Source organism: Ictalurus punctatus, chromosome 8 (assembly GCF_001660625.3).
Source record: "Ictalurus punctatus breed USDA103 chromosome 8, Coco_2.0, whole genome shotgun sequence".
Lineage (NCBI taxonomy): Eukaryota > Metazoa > Chordata > Actinopteri > Siluriformes > Ictaluridae > Ictalurus > Ictalurus punctatus.
The window spans coordinates 16884522-16901402 of NC_030423.2; the positions used below are offsets into that span (position 1 = coordinate 16884522).

The window sequence follows — 16881 nt, forward strand, 5'->3', positions numbered from 1 at the left end:
TGAGGTATATAGGCCGAATCCCAAATGACTCCCTATTCAAGAACAAGTGCACTACGTAGCGCATGGGATCTATTATTTCATACTCAGTGTAGTGCACTCGTGTAGGCTTTGTGTACCGATTTGAATAAGCGCTCATTGGAATAGCTGTGAAGTATCGGTCTTAATTCCGCATTGCCTAAAAATATATTTTTTAAAATGTGGAGTTAAATTCTGAGGGTGAACATGTCCTTGGACGTTTCGTGCAACAGAAGAACTGTTTTATGATTTTAAAAAAACACAAGTTGGACTTTAGTAAACAAAGACTCGGGCATACAAAAGCGGTGTGTGTAACGAATGTTAATGCTAGCATGTTTGTGTTCGCTTAGCCTGAGAGACTACCAGAGACGGTATACACACAAGAAATCAAAATAACAGTCTCGCTTATAATCTCGCGATAGTTAATCATTTTCGCAGCCACTGCGAAAGAGTGTGTGTTTCCTGATCTCTTAAGTTTTTCCAGAAGGAGCTGACTGATTTAGCGACATTTTAAATGCTAGCTGGCTAGCTAGTTTAGCTTAGCCTATTGGCTAATCTCGGCGAGACGGTGTAGACCCGGAGTTTGGCGGAGAGCGGTGAGATGGAGACCCACGTCTCAAGCCTTTTCCCGGAGATTTTAGCCATGATCTTCAGTTACCTGGACGTTAAAGGTAAAGGCAGGGTTGCGCAGGTGTGTGTGGCCTGGAGAGACGCGACCTACCACAAATCAGTGTGGAGAGGAGTCGAAGCCAAACTCCATCTGAGGAGAGCAAACCCGTCGTTATTCCCCAGCCTTCAGAGCCGAGGGATTAAGAAAGTGCAGATCCTGAGTCTCAGACGCAGCCTCAGCTATGTGATTCAGGGCATGCCGAACATCGAGAGCCTTAACCTGAGCGGATGCTACAATTTGACAGACAACGGACTCGGCCATGCATTTGTGCAGGACATTCCTTGCCTGAGGATCCTCAATCTCAGCCTGTGTAAGCAGATCACAGACTCCAGCCTTGGGCGAATTGCACAGTACCTAAAGAACTTGGAGTTTCTGGAGCTTGGTGGGTGCAGTAACATCACCAACACTGGCTTGCTCCTTATCGCATGGGGCTTGCACAGGCTCAAAAGCCTGAATCTACGCAGCTGCAGGCATGTCTCCGACGTGGGCATTGGCCACCTGGCTGGCATGACGCGCAGCGCCGCTGAAGGTTGCCTCGGTTTGGAGCATCTCACTCTGCAGGACTGTCAGAAACTGACCGACTTGTCGCTCAAGCACATCTCCAAGGGCCTGAGCAAGCTCAAAGTCCTGAACCTGAGCTTCTGTGGCGGCATTTCAGACGCCGGGATGATTCACCTGTCGCACATGACTCAGCTGTGGAGTCTGAACCTGCGCTCGTGTGACAACATCAGCGACACCGGGATCATGCACCTCTCCATGGGCTCGCTCCGTCTGTTCGGGTTGGACGTGTCGTTCTGCGACAAAGTGGGAGACCAGAGCTTGGCCTACATCGCCCAGGGACTTTATCAGCTCAAGTCGCTGTCGCTGTGCTCGTGTCACATCAGCGACGATGGAATCAACAGGATGGTGCGGCAGATGCACAAGCTGAAGACGTTGAACATTGGTCAGTGCGTGCGCATCACAGACAAGGGCCTGGAGCTCATCGCTGACCACCTGACTCAGCTGACCGGCATCGACCTGTATGGCTGCACCAAAATCACCAAACGGGGACTGGAACGGATAACCCAGCTCCCCTGCCTTAAAGTGTTGAACTTAGGGCTTTGGGAGATGACTGAGGGTGAAAGGGTTAGGTGATACCTGACCAGGCATCACAACATACACTCTATACTACCTCATTCAACATTGTCACCATGTTTTTGTTTTTATTTGATAAGAAATGTGAAGGAACCTTTTAATTAGTTTAGTGTTATGCAGTAAGAACACTGAACACACTTTGGTTATATTGTTTAATAGTATATATTTCTTAAATGCCTTTTTATTAGTAAGTGGATAGTTGAATTATTTTAGGGTATCTTGCAGCGCTGTTCTTTAAAAAAATAATAATAATAATAATAATTCTCTCACTCTCAGTTAGATTATACTGAATGCCTTAAAGTATTACTTTTTATGTCTTGGGAACTCTAGTACTGCTCTTATAATTAAATATGGATCAGTGTTTAAAGTAAACAGTTTTTCCATGCTTCTGACAGAAAAGTGTAACATCCTCCTTAGAAAGATGAACATATGCAATTTAAAACTGTAAAAAAAAAAAAAAAAAAAAAATTATATATATATATATATATATATGGTCAATTTATTGGTAAGATAATGTTTGGAGTGTCTATTTTCCTATGCTAAAAAATTAAAATTGTTTTTTAAAATTGTTTGCTTATGGCTTCCAGTATGAATGACTTGTAACAATACTTTAAAAAACAAACAAAATACATATACTATGTAACACAATTTTTATTTATGCTAAAGGTTCTCATGTCAAATTTGATTGTATATTTATTTTTAAAAACCGTACAGGAAACGAAAGAAAGGAAAAACAAATGGTACAAAAATATCAGCTGTAGGTTACAGTTGTTAATGAGAGTCAGCCAGTCCGTGTTATAAAAATACCCTGCTGAGGAAAATGCATCAGGGTGTGTTTTATTGTGAAATCGTATTACCGTGTTGCCCAGCCCTGTGAAGAAGAGCTCCAGAAATCTTTAAAGCAAATCTTTATGATCTATTGCAAACAGCAAAACACATCATTGTCAAAGGGACTGATGTTTATAAATGACATCAGGATAAATACTGACTTGCGTCCATTCCCATACGGATGGTCTTTTACTGGAGATGCACCGATACTAAATTTCTCAGCTGATACAGATAACCAATTATTCAGCGTGATCTCAGCCGATACCGATAGTTCTGCCTTTTATGCCTTCTTTTAAATTAATAATAATTAATTCCACAATTTTGAATGTTTTATTCTCTCCATTTCAAATTGTTTCACAGTAACTGGTCTCATAAATAGAAAACACATTACTCAAATTAATATTAACACATGAGCTCAATTCTGAAGATTAAAGTAAGATTTCTTAACTTATTGAATGTTATTAATTCATATTAACATGGACAGAATTCTAAAAAACCTCCAGTTAGTCTCATGTTCACTCTCCACAAACAAAAGCATTTCTACTTCATCACTGAACATCAAACTGGTAATATATAATATCAGCTTTTTTATATATTAACATTAACTGGATATGAAATACACTGCTCTACAAATAAATTTTCTGTGCAATATATATATATACTTTTTTGTCAACTCATCTTCATTAAAATCTTTGAACGGTGTACTGGTGCTTTAATTCTGCACGAGCAGCGCAGCAAAAAAAAATTTAATTTAGGTTTGACACCGAAACTCCTGCTTCACTGCTGCAGCGTCCGTTGTAAAATTTTAGCAGTGTAGAGTTTACAGAGATTACAAACTGCAGTTTTATCGTCATACCACACAAGAGACATCATCTTTACACACAGCACGAAATTGATGTGTTTTCCCGCCCTCTTTTGATTGACGGGATATAATCGGCCCTGATCATCGGATGTTTTTAAACTATCGGCAGATGACCAATTGCGGGAAAAATAGCCTTTATCGGCTGATACGGGTTATCAGATGATACATCGGTGCATCTCTTATCTTTTACAGGTGTAATATGAACGTTATAAACATTAACAAGAACAGTTCAGAAGAATGAGCTTGTGAAACTTGGTGGTTATTAATCCATGTTACAGTGCAAGGTAGTAGCTTCCAAACCTGTATGCTGTTAGCACCGTGTACAAAATGTAAATGTAGGCAAGCTGAGCAGACTTAAGACTATACATGCACAGATCTGTCTGTATTTGAACAGTTGTGACACGATTGTCAACTCGCAACTCATCTATTCACTTTAATTGCACAACACCATGGTAGTGAGCAGGTAAATCAGGATTGTCCTTTCCCTCCACTTCACAATCTGTGAAAAGTCGTTTTGGCTTTGGTAGCACACACTTGCACTGTTTACCACTTTGCATTTGCATTGGATGATTTGAATGTAAAAATAAATAAATATATTATTTATTTAAAATGTAATTTTATCCAAACTTTTTTTTTTGTCTTTAGACCTACTTATCCATGCCCAGCTGAGCCCAGGATTTCCAAGCTCAAATAATTCAAGGATTTACACACTGACCGACGCATCAAAGCTAAATATGTTCAGAATCTCCAGGAGTTCTCAGCGTGTAACATCAATGGGCCTCATTTATCATACTTTTAGTAAAGTGTGTGTAAAATATTCTTGTGTACGCCAAACCGAACAAAAAAATCCCCAGCATATTTACAAACGTTTCAGTAATGCTGTTTTCCTTCGTACTCGCATGCATATGTTTATAAATGCCAATCAACTTTAAAGTGTAACGCGTTTCATGGCACGGCCAAGTTACATTTAGTAACGTCCACAAAACTCCATTAAAGGAAAAATGCACTGAGGGAAACGCTGTAATTGCAGCATGCACTAAATCTTCCAGTAATGCAGCTCAGCCATAGCAGCACATGGGCTACCACAGACACACTCTAACTAATGTTATAGCGTACTATTAGTTTTAAAGGCCTGATCTTATTTGTCTAAATGCATGGATATATTTTGGATTGCTTTCTTTCAAGTCATAATATGAAACAATTGAGTTTCATAGAATTTTTCAATAAATTTGTGTGTGGAATTAAAATAAATAAGTGGTGTTAAACTTGTTAACATAATCCATATATAAAATTGTAGTAACTCATCTAATTATACAGTTTGAAGACGTACACGTAACATAGGAGCTCTTACATAGGAAGATATAAATGTTTTGTTTTTGTTAACTAACTGAACTTACACAATTAACATTTCTTGCTTAAATGCTTCTTCGGACAATTTTTTATGCCTCAGCCAGTGAGTGTGGGAGGCATCATATGTTAGCATGATATCTCAAGAACAGGTGGTTGAATGTTTGAGGGATTTACATTTAATTATCACTATCACCAGCAGGTGAACTGACCAGATATTTTGGAATTGTTCCAAACATGGTCAAAATAACAGCAAGGTCAAATGTCTGAAATACTTTATCTCCAATAACTTCCTTCATGTTTGAAGTATATTTTAAGGGTATAATGGTCATACAGGTTTTTAACACATAAAGATATTAGTTTTTTCACAGAAACTAGAAACCTAACCATAAACACTGTATGCATTAATTCATAGAGCAAAGCATGGCATTTTTTATTTATCATCAGAGTTTTATCTTAGAATAGTGCTATACTACATTACATGCATTAGGTCAAGGCTTGAGAGTCTTTATTTATGAATAAGTGTATGGACTGTAGCAGCACGGTGGGTGCAGTGGGTAGCATTGCAGCCTCTCAGCTCCAGTTCCCTGGTTCCATCCTAAACTCGGGCTACTGTCTGTGCATGCTCTCCTCATGGCTCTGTGGGTTTCCCCCCATATGTGTGTGAGCTGGTGCCCTGCTGGCATCCCTTCCTCATGCCCAGTGGTCCCGTGATGGACTCCAGATCCACCACGACCCTGACCAGGATAATGCGGTTACTGAAGATGAATGAAGGAATAATTGACTGACCAATCTCATCAACTTGTTCTGGTTCGAATTATGATCTTAAATGATTATTGGTTTCTCTTGTTTTTCGTAACAAAGCTCTAGCTTTATTTAAAGTCATACTGACACAACCTTTACAAAGCTGTAATTGTTTCCGCTGGGTACCTCCAGCTTTTCAGCCCTGTTCACTTCCAAGCCACATTCTGAACGTGACTTGAATGTGACATGCCCCTCATGGTGTAAGGGCATATTAATGCCATCACTGTTTTCTGTTTTTCTGATCCAGCAAGAGTGCTCAGAGATTTTTGGATATGGAACCAAAATCTTACATTAAACTCAATAACTTCATGTAAAAAACATGCATGTTTTATCTGACTGTGCGAATGTTTTTGTACTTGCACAACAGCAGCTTCTTGAAGGTGTTCTTGAAGGTGGCATTGCACAGGGCATAGCAGGCGGGGTTAACCGTGCTGTTGATGTAACAAAGCCAGTAGCCCAGCACCCACATGGAGTTAGGGATGCAGCGAGAGCAGAAAGTGTTGATCAGCACCATGACATTGTAAGGGGTCCATGTGATCACAAAGGCCAGAAGAATAGCCATGATAGTCCTTGTAACCTTCCTCTCTCTGTAGCTCCCATTCTTCCTCTTTTTCTTGTTCGGAGGCATGAAGATCAGAGCCACCAGACTCTGTCTCTCCTTGTGATGGCTGTTGTTCTGATTTGGACTGTTACCTATGGTCTCTTGCGATGGAATTCTCAAAAAAGTAAGTTTGGCACAACTTGTTTTTACTTGAGGCAGAGTCTTTGTTTGAGCACTCTTAACGTCACCATTAGAAACCGCGTCCTCTTTCGGACTGGATGAAGCCAAGACACTGCCTGATGTGGAGTCATTTTCACTCTCCTTGTCCTCACCTGGGTCAAGAGGAATGCTTTTTATAACACACTATATATTTTTTTGATTATTGCAGAATCTGATTTACATAATTATCCCAGCATCACAGCCTTATGATGCATTTGGTAATAACAAATATCAATATTTTTTATAGGACATTTCAATTCCATTTCAGTTAACAAAGTACAAGAAACTGTTTGCAGTTTTGGCAGAAACAAGGAACACTGATGTGAAACCCCACCAAAGGATCAGGGGGAACAGCATTAGGAGTTTTTCAAAATCGCAACAGATATACACGTCTTGCATGAAATACAGTCAGGTCAATAAGTATTTGGACAGTGATACATTTTTCGTAAGTTTTGCCTCGGTACACCAACACAATGTATTTGAAATTAAGCAATCAAAAACACCTCTTTGGACCGCATAGTGACGGTTTCCATGCACATTCACCTTATGAAAATTCAATGCTTGGAATCAACTCCAGACCTTTTTATCTCCTTAATTTGTCATGACAACTTTTGAGTCTGTGACAGTTGGGGACTCTGAAAAAAATTAGTAATTCCTAAACGGTTAATGCAATATTCTTGTTAAACCCCTTGAATTAAAGAATAAAGGCTACACTTCAATCACACCTCGATTGCTTTATTGTGAATCCACTGTGGTGGTGTACAAAGGCAAAATGACAAAAACTGTGTCGCTGTCCAAATACTTATGGACCTGACTGTAATTTCAACAGTAAACACCAAAGAATATACTGTATTTTCTCACCATGTTAAAAAAAGACCGTTGTATACCCCTTGATTTGTGACTTAGCTAACTATAATCAATCTATAAATTTAAGTGGTAAGCTCTCACACATGCTTTCTGACAGCTAGTATGTGTAAAGAAGTTCTGTAGGCTGAAGACATTTTAATCCAGTCTATGTCAATAAAAGTATTTTAAAGTCACCGATAAGTTATTTCCATGTCTTACCTATAATAGTGCTGGAACAAATGTGCTGTACTTGCAAACCGTCTGCTTCCTTGCTTTTCTTCCTTTCTCTGTTCTCTTCAGTGGCCAAGACAGTGGCCTGAGTCCTGCCCTCCTGACTAACCCCAGACGTCTTGTGACAGTCTCTCCTTTTGACTCGGCTGCGACTAGCCCTGGAGATCTGCCAGTACAGCACACTCATGATGACCACAGGCAGGTAGAATGCAGCGATGGCCGTGCCAAAAGTGACCGCAGCATTGGAAAAGAACTGAATGTAACATTCGGCTTTGGGCACAGTGCGCTCACCCATGAAGAACTGCCAGAAGAGGATGGCTGGAGCCCACAAGACAAAGGACAAGATCCAGGCGGCTGCGATCATCATACCCGCCATCCTGGTCGTTCTCTTGACTGGGTAGCTAAGCGGCTTGGTGACACAGAAGTAGCGGTCAAAGCTGATGATGAGGAGATTCATGACGGAGGCGTTGCTCGCCACATAGTCGAGAGCCAACCACAGGTCACAGATGACAGGCCCTAAAGGCCAGAAGCCAATCACAATGTAGATTGTATAGAGGTTCATGGAAAACACGCCGATGATGAGGTCTGCACATGCTAAGCTGAAGAGGAAGTAGTTATTAACTGTCTGGAGGCTCTTATTGACCTTGATGGAGACAATGACCAGAACATTGCCGATAACTGTAAGCAGACTCAAAGAGCTCAATCCCAGGATAATGAGCACCATCTCTGCCAGCTTGAAAGGACACTGCACATGCGGATTCGTCTTATTGCCATAGCCGAAACATACAGCAAGGCTTAAGTTAGAGTCCATCTTTCCTGGGTCTGATTGTACACTTACACCACTGTGGATCTTCATCATGACCTAAACGCAAACATAAAGACTGACCGTTAGACATATAAAAATGCAGGGGGTACATTTTGTTTCAGGTAGCAATAAATTAAGAAATTAATAACTGCAAAAATGTCCTACATTAATGCTTGGTACTCCCCATATTGCTAAGCGAGAGAAAAGTGAGAGAGGGAGTGTGTGTGTATATGGGGGAGTCTGTTTGCCAAACAAATGATCTTTTCAAACAGTGACTGCCTGATGTTATATTTATTTCCTTTGTGCAGCTTGGCGCCAGATTGCTATCAAGTCAAGAGAGACCAGGTGTGTGAATGTGTGTTTAAATGGGGTGCCAGGAAACATGGAAAAGTGACAGAGGTGTACAGTTAAGCTCTTTAAAGTCATATATCGCAACCATTTATAAACAGGCCATTTTCACACAAACAATATTTTAGCTTCAGATGTGACAGGATAAGAGTATACATTCAGATATGATTTGAATACTTGCCACATTGACTTATATTTGTTCAGTAAATATTCTTTATCCGTTTGAGTCGAAAAAAGTGACACAGTTGTATTCAGCAATCTGAATAATTTAATTAAAAGTGGTGTTTTCTAAAGACTTTATGTTCACAGTTTTTATGCTCTTAGCCTGATTTCCTCGGAAACCATTTCAAAGGAGTCTGTTCATCATCAGATTTCAAGTCCACACTTGACACTTGACAGCATAAAGAACGGTATAATACTCTGGTGTATGTGTGTGAGAAATGACTTTATTAGCTCTGAGACTTCAGAAGTACCCCATACATTTCTAGCCCATTAACTGCTCCTGAGCTTGTAGTTCCAACTTGCATTAATGAACTCCCAGGTCCGGATGTCAGCAGAGACAAACCAGTCACACGTCTTTGCCCAGATGCCAAGGTTCCCGCTTGTCTGTGTATGGCATCTAAATCTCCAAAAAGTAAATAGTGAAATACCAGACATGTTGAGGTAGAGACAGCGCTCATAATATTATTGCAGGCTACTGCGAAATGCCATCTCTATGTGAATTAGGTTTGACACCTTGCTGGACCACTTAGTATCTGGCTGCCATTTTGAAGTGAGACTGATAACGCTGCTTCATGTTTCAACATTACTAAAACAAAATCTCCTCACCTTCAGCAACACTCTGACTTTGTTTATTCCCAGTAAAAGGTTCAGTGTTAATGAAAGAAAACAACACTGTTGGGATGTTATGATGATAAAGCGCTAAAACAACTTGTAGGCTTATCTTGTAGGCGTATTGTGAATGTGAAACCTGGGTTAAAGTGTTCTTTTTTTTATTATTATTTAATTGCACAAGCCCTTTTTAACAGTTGTCATCTCTGCAGCATGTTCTGGGTTGGTGATCAGTAATGTGAGAAATATCTCAGCAGTGTGGCAAAGAATTGCAAAATAAGAAATGGATATAAAATTTGTTCTCTGTGTTAAACGTGTTATGAAAGTGTGTGTGTGTGTGTGTGTGTGTGTGTGTGTGTGTGTGCACTCCTTTAGACATTTTTAGCTTGACTGTTTGCTGCTTTAGAAATAGTCGGCTATTGACACTAACAGTAATTCTCAAATTGCAAAAACATAAATCTACAAAAAAAAAAAAGCTCTATGAACAGTTTGTAGTTAAGAATAGAAATACAATGAAATAAAATATATTAATTGTAAAAGAAGTGAAACATTTAAAATAATACTAAAACTATATTAACTATATTTATGTTTAATAAATAATTATGTTAAATAACTTGTAAGTTTACATTATACGTTTAAACCTGATCTCACAGACCTCTCAGACAAAAAAAGGTACTTAGTGTACTTAGGTGTACCTTTTATTGTGGTTGTACCCTGGAGTGTAGGTACACATTTTGTACAGTTATGGCATTTTTCCACTGGACGGTACAGCTCGACCCGGCTCTGCTCACTTTTAGTGTGTATGTTTTACCTGGAAAGGTGCATGTAATGTACCTTTAAAGTGTTAATCTAAAATCTGAATAAAGGTAAAAGAGTGGTTCTCATGGTCTATTTGTGTACCTTAAACATTTTACAGATAAACTGCAGTCACATTACTGTGTAAAGGTACAAATTGTGTACCTTTGAGGATACCACCCAAGTGAATAGGAAAAGTCCAGTTAAATTTGAGTACTTTTTGTTTTTTTCTGAGGGTGTATTTCCAGCCTCAGCTACATGATCAAGTTATTAATGACACTGTGTACTTTTCTGCAGTATATTTTCGTTTATTTAAACAGACTAACAGTCAGATATCGAGCCAAAACACCTAATTACAGAGTTATCAAATAATATTTCCCCCCTTCATGCCCCATGTATTTACCTTCTCTCGCACAAATTCAGCCGTCCATTTCAGAGCAAACGTAGTCGGTAATGTTAAATATACTAACACCCATCTTTTCACCTCAGTCCGGGGTTTAGCGGGGTTTTCTGGTGTGTAGGTTGTGGTGCGTGTCCTGTCTCTTTCTTAATGGCGGTGAATGAAGTGAAGCTCTCGGAGAGTTTGCGGGTGTGGACATAACGTCTGGGGGCGTAGAAACAGACCTCCACTCCAAGGCAACACAGCCATGACTTCCTTTACCTTTCTTTCCACTCTCGCGTTCTCAGCACCACGGATAGCGTAGTGAACTTAGCCTGAACTTTAGCTTGAATTTCGTAAACAGGACGTCCTTTCCGGTTCAAGTTACCTTTTTAAAAAAAAACAAATAAGCTCTATATGTACTGTATAAGGCAGTTATATTCCTCAGACGAACTTTTTACTCTCTCTCTCTCTCTCTCTCTCTCTCTCTCTCTCTCTCTCTCTCTCTCTCTCTCTCTCTCTCTCTGTTTGTGTCTCTTTGTGTGTCTCTCTCTCATTTGGACCTGTAGGTGAACCTAATTTTGCTTAACATACATTACATTTATCTCCCAGTAAGTGTCCTTGCTGCCTGGGAATTTTAACATGTCTTTTCATCTGCTTGACCGACCTGTTCAGGTCTTTTGGGTGTATTTGGCATTAGTCTCTATTGCTGAACTTCATTGTGACAAGTAACACATCTCTGATGCCTTAGGAATGGCGGCCTTTCTGCAGAATGATTTCTGCGGAACTGTTTAGTATGACCGGCCTGCTGTGCATCTTTGAATGATAAAAGCAAGGTTGTTTTATTGGCCACAGAAATGTCCTTGGACAACACACACCTATAAACACTGGTTTGTGAAGATCTTGAACAGACCAGTATTACTATGAAAAGTAGGCTAGCTAGCAAAAGTTAATTACTGATTGAGAAGAGATGTGTGTTTATTTCATGCAAAGATGGGTGTGAATCTTGGCCCAGGGTTTATAACTTATTGTATCTGGTCCTTAAGTAGAGCTTCAACAAGCACCACAGTGTCTATAATATCGTAACTAAATGTGAGTTAACCAACATTAGAGTGGTTCCAGTGTTTATTCCTCCCTCATTAATCAAGTAAACCATACAGCGACAGAAGGCTGGGCAGGGATTTGTCCCACGCCCAAATTTGCTCGATGGAAAAATAGGTTGAAGCCATGCTGAGGAATGCCAGCTGCACAGTGGAAAGTTTGTCAAAGTGAGCTGTCCAAACACCTCATTACAAGGCCTGAGACACAAGACAGGGTCCTGCTCTCCATCAGTAAACTCTTCAGCATGGCCTTGGAGTTGTTGCAAGCTGTAGACAGTCATGGAGCAGTCTGGATGCCAAGCTACTTCCACGAATGCTGCAATTGAGTTACGCACTTGGTAAGAATGAAGGATTAAGGAGCAGATCAATGCATGACATTAAATAATGAGGATGGACAGTTGTTAAGACAAAGCCATGTATGGACAGTGGACAGATAGAGGACAAATTGTATATTTTATTTTATTGGCCAAATAAATCACTTGCAAAGGACATGACATGGTGTGATCTCTATCTATTAGGCCCGTGCACAAATATTTATAGTGTTGGGGCATAAAGAAAAAAAAAAAAGGAGGGACTCTCCATTCCCCAGCCACAAACACTACCAATACACCTACTTCCCTGGGGCATAAAGAAAAAAAAAAAGGAGGGACTCTCCATTCCCCAGCCACAAACACTACCAATACACCTACTTCCCTGCTGAAAAAAAAACAAAAAAACAATTGAAACCCTCATAGAATTTATAATGGATTTAATGGTTATAATGGGAATTTGAAAGTTTTGAATGGAAACTGTAATGATCTCTGTGGGTCTCTACTGGTAAGTCATTGCCTTCTATTGGTGGCATGTTATGTCTGATGCATAACATCAAGGACCAACAATGGTAATGGTAATGATTTTAATGGTTAGCTGATAAACCATTAGAATTTCTGTGGTGGTTTCTATTGTTTTTTTCAGCAGGGTGTCCAGCCCACATGATTATTATTTTTTTGTGATGGCAAATGTATTTCCATTTAACAGTTTTGTTGCGCATTACAGGACAAAGTACTTCAAATGTTATATTACCCACATGAATTGTTTAATTCACATTTTGAGTGCAAACTACAGTGTTTCTTGGCCTGCCGCCACTCTCGAAATTTCCAGACAGGCTTTATTAGGGTCGTCTGAGAGTAATGATCTGTGTGGAGAGTGGTTTGCTGTAATTCTACACTGAAACCTCTGGAGGGATTTTAGATCAATACCACTACAACCCAAACATCTAGTTGTACATAATTTAGTGAAATAATCATAACTATAAATCCTAGAAACACACACAGTGCATCCACTAAACTGACCTAAACATTATGCTTGTACACTGTACACATTATTTGATGTCTTGAAATCCCAAGCTAATCAACTGTGTGCAATTATACAGACCTGTATATGTGCTCACTAAAGAAAAAGCTGTACTCACCCAAGTACTATATAAGAGGTTGGGAGAGGAGTTGAGGGATCTCCAATAAAGAATTTTAGCTGGAGGTTATGGAGAGATTTTTGTTTATGAAACAAAGGAATTTATTTACTGACCTGCAGCAATTATTCAAAATAGTTTTGTTCATCATTTGTTGTGTAAAGCCCATTTTGCACGGCATGCCACAATTACTTCAGGACAGTTTTCATGGCTTGCTTGCTTCAAAGGCTCATCAACAACATTTAACATTTTCCTTCACAGGATCAATAAAGTCTATTTATCTATCTATCTATCTATCTATCTATCTATCTATCTATCTATCTATCTATCTATCTATCTATCTATTTCCATTTCCTTTTTTACTAACACTGGTTTGGTAAATTTAGAAATCATCTCTGGTAAACGTTAGATCATTATAAGTAGGCCTTACCACTGCATATGATAACAAAGTCTGTTAATCAAATACTGACGGGATTATTGCTACAACAAAGTTTGGTAGCTAGAGCTTTCACAAAGTTTGAATTTAAACTGCCACCAGAAAGGACAAGGCTACTGTAAGGCTATAGGCAAAATATAGCCCATGTGCTATTAGGATTTTGAACATACACTATAAAATATAGCATCACACCAAGGATCATTTTTGCAGTGTGCAGAATACAGAAGAATAAAACATACACTATTTGTGCTATTATTATGTAGTCTGTGCCCATAATCTAAACAACACGTTTGCATTCAATTGAAACCAGCTTGACTTCTTTGCTGTGCCATGAGTCAAATTCTTGCTACCCACAATCCCACAATCCCTTGAATAGTAGAATAGTAAGTGAACATAGTGTTCCACCCTTTTTTTTTTTTTATAGTGAATATCCTATTGTGTGTCAGTTGTTGACGTCATGGGTCAGTTCCTTCGGCAGTTAGTGTTAACAGTTAAACAGCTAACAGTTAGTGTCAACAGAGTTAAATGAATGTGTCTCAATTCTAAGTGCCAAAAGGATTCAATCAGACGTGGAATAAAAACTGTCAAGTTTTATGAGTTGATGAGATTGTATTACTGTGCATTGAGGAGACCTTTTCATATAGAACCAGCCATGTTTGTTGATGTGGTTTTCTGTTGTTTGTTCAGTAAAGGTTGTATGGATAATGCACATATAGGCTATGGGAAAGATCTGCGCTGAGTAGATGAAATACAGCTATTGCCATAAACAAAATACACATGGCAAAGATATATGAATATATGGACCAAGACACCCCCCCAACTCTCTCTCTCTCTCATCTATCTATCTATCACACACATAAGGTTATGAGAGAATGTACAGCATGAGCAAAGATGGGTAGTTTGTCCGACAGGTAGACGCAGTGTAAGTATCACCAAGTTCTTGTAGAACATAATGATTGGGATGGAACAGTGGACCTTGAAGACTGACTCCTGTAAATGGGGTGCAACTGAGTGCAAAACCTGACATTCACTGAGTATTCTGGGTTAAAAAAAAAGGGACCTATATTATACCTATATCAGTGCATCTATTGAACAGAATTGCATGTTCATTTGATGTTTTCTAATTGATGCCATATTCCAGTTTAGCAGCATTTATCATTATTAGCAAATGAAAAGTCTTGATTTTGGATGACTGTGGAATTCTCCCGTGGAAAGTTTGTATGATCGTAATGCGAATTCAGACTGCATTTCCTCATATTTCCACTGTGTGGTGCTGTTGTACGAGTTTAAAACGACTAATCTGCGAATCTAATAATGACTAACAGTCATTGATGAACAGGTAACAGCAAAGCAAAAGCGAACCTAGTCAGATATTTCAAAGGTCAGATTGGACGAGTGTGATTTTCATCTGTAACATCAGATTTTTAAATGTATTTATTTATTTATTTATTTTTACAAATTATAGTAAACTAGACACTATTTCCACCATCCATGCGCAAAGATATAATACACTATATTTGTAAAACATCTGGTGCCCCCACACAATAATAGTAATAATAATAATCCATCCATTTTCTGTACTGCTTATCCTACTGGGCCACGGGGAACCTGGAGCCTATCTCAGGGCACAAGGCGAGGGACACCCTGGACCATCGCAGGGCACTATCACACACAAATTCACTCACTACGGACACTTTTTGGACATTCCAGTCAGCCTACAGTGCATGTCTTTGGACTGGGGGAGGAAACCAGAGTACCCAGAGGAAACCCCTGAAGCATGGGGAGAACATGCATACTCCACACACACAGGACCGTGGCAGGTATCAAACCCTCAAGAAGAAGAAGATTGCCATTTCCTGATTGAAATACACAGTGCTTGTAAAGAGATGAAAATAGATAAATAAATAAATAAATAAATAAATAAATAAAGAGCAAAGTTTGGAAGTATGGTGCTAGGGCTGTGCTAAGGTATTCCAGGTGTTTGCTAGGGTATCGCTAGACAGCTGCTTTGATATACCAGGTAGCTCTTAGGGTGTTGCAAGGGTCATGCTGTGGTATTCCAGATGGTTGCTAGAGTGTTGACAAGTTGTTGCTAGGTGTTCTTGGTTGTTGCTACGATGTTGCTATGGTATTCAATAGCAAGGTTAGGGGCCTTTTTTTTGTTTGGGGGAATTTAGTAATCAGGCAGTATTTACTTTTGGAATTTGGCAGTGACGGGGTATTTATATTTGTGTTTAGGGAATTTAGCACTCAAAGGGATATGTATAGTTTTGGGGAACTTAGCAGTCAGGCTGGTTTTTATATATTTTACATTTTTTCTTCTTTCCACTGTCCAAAACATGCATGCAGGCAGACTGGCTACACTAATTTGCCCCTAGGTGTGAATGTGTGTGTACATGGTGCCCTGCCGAAGTGAACATAAAAGATCTCAATAGTCACAATAATGATGTGGATTGTAGACATATAGCATACATTATCTACTCTGTTCAAAATAAATAAATAAATGTTATAAATAAATAAAATGTATTTTCCTCTTCTTAAATGTACACATAAATGTACAACAGTGGTCTTTTAGGCATGTTTCAACAGTACATTACATTCATTTGTTGCTATAGGTACAAAAATATGTCCTCTTGAGGGCATCTTCCCACTGACAGTGTTTGTAGTCTGAAGGGGTTAGGACCGTCTTTCGTAGAGTATATATTTATTACATGTTTGCTGCTAAGCATGCAATGATCCTTTGTTGTCTTTTTGATACAATACTGATATCAGAGCTGAGTGTATCAGCTGACAGTCAATATAACTGCAACACTGATATCTGCAAGCTTATGTTGCCAAGTTATATGAAATCATATGCAAAATCTGGGTTCGGCGAGTCAACTTCACTCATTTACAACATGTCAGTGGCTTGGACTGAAAAACATGTCAAATACAGCGGGATTACATTTTTAGGTCAGTATTAGTCTAATACCAATATTCAATATCCTATTAGTGCATACTTATAAAAAAAACTATTATTTATTGTATAGGTATCTAACCCTAATCTTATCTCTTTCAGGGCTAATCTCATCAGGGCTAGTTATGACCAAAAACAAAACAATAATTCATTGTAAAGTTCAATGAACTACTAAAGAAAGACAACAATATGACAAGGCTCCACTAACTCCCCGAGCTAATCACTGTTCACAGTATTAATGAGGCTCATGTGAGCGGTTAGTCAATCAGAGGGTGAAAGACAAAAAC

The 16881-nt window shown here is 39.1% G+C and overlaps 2 protein-coding genes across 2 annotated transcripts; one reads left to right on the forward strand and one right to left on the reverse strand.

Moving 5' to 3' along the window:
* The first annotated feature begins 11 nt into the window (after window positions 1-11).
* On the forward strand, window positions 12-2388 carry fbxl14a (F-box and leucine-rich repeat protein 14a). The gene is given in 2 exon segments (XM_017473963.3): window positions 12-1801; window positions 1803-2388. Coding segments are annotated over 2 exon segments (1209 nt in total). The 5' UTR covers window positions 12-616; the 3' UTR covers window positions 1827-2388.
* A 1260-nt stretch (window positions 2389-3648) lies between these two features.
* On the reverse strand, window positions 3649-11084 carry chrm2b (cholinergic receptor, muscarinic 2b). The gene is made up of 3 exons (XM_017473965.3): window positions 10680-11084; window positions 7486-8359; window positions 3649-6533 (listed from the first exon to the last, which is right to left on the reverse strand). Exons 2-3 carry the CDS (start codon window positions 8354-8356, stop codon window positions 5989-5991), a joined length of 1416 nt encoding a protein of 471 aa, XP_017329454.1. The 5' UTR covers window positions 8357-8359; window positions 10680-11084; the 3' UTR covers window positions 3649-5988.
* Between the last annotated feature and the right edge of the window lie 5797 nt (window positions 11085-16881).

Bases quoted from the DNA above. Each gene is read 5' to 3' on its own strand.
- chrm2b (XM_017473965.3), bottom strand. From the start codon at position 8,356: ATGATGAAGATCCACAGTGGTGTAAGTGTACAATCAGACCCAGGAAAG. The intron at 6,534-7,485 runs GTAAGACATGGA...CTCTTGACCCAG, and splicing joins TTGTTCCAGCACTATTATAG to GTGAGGACAAGGAGAGTGAA.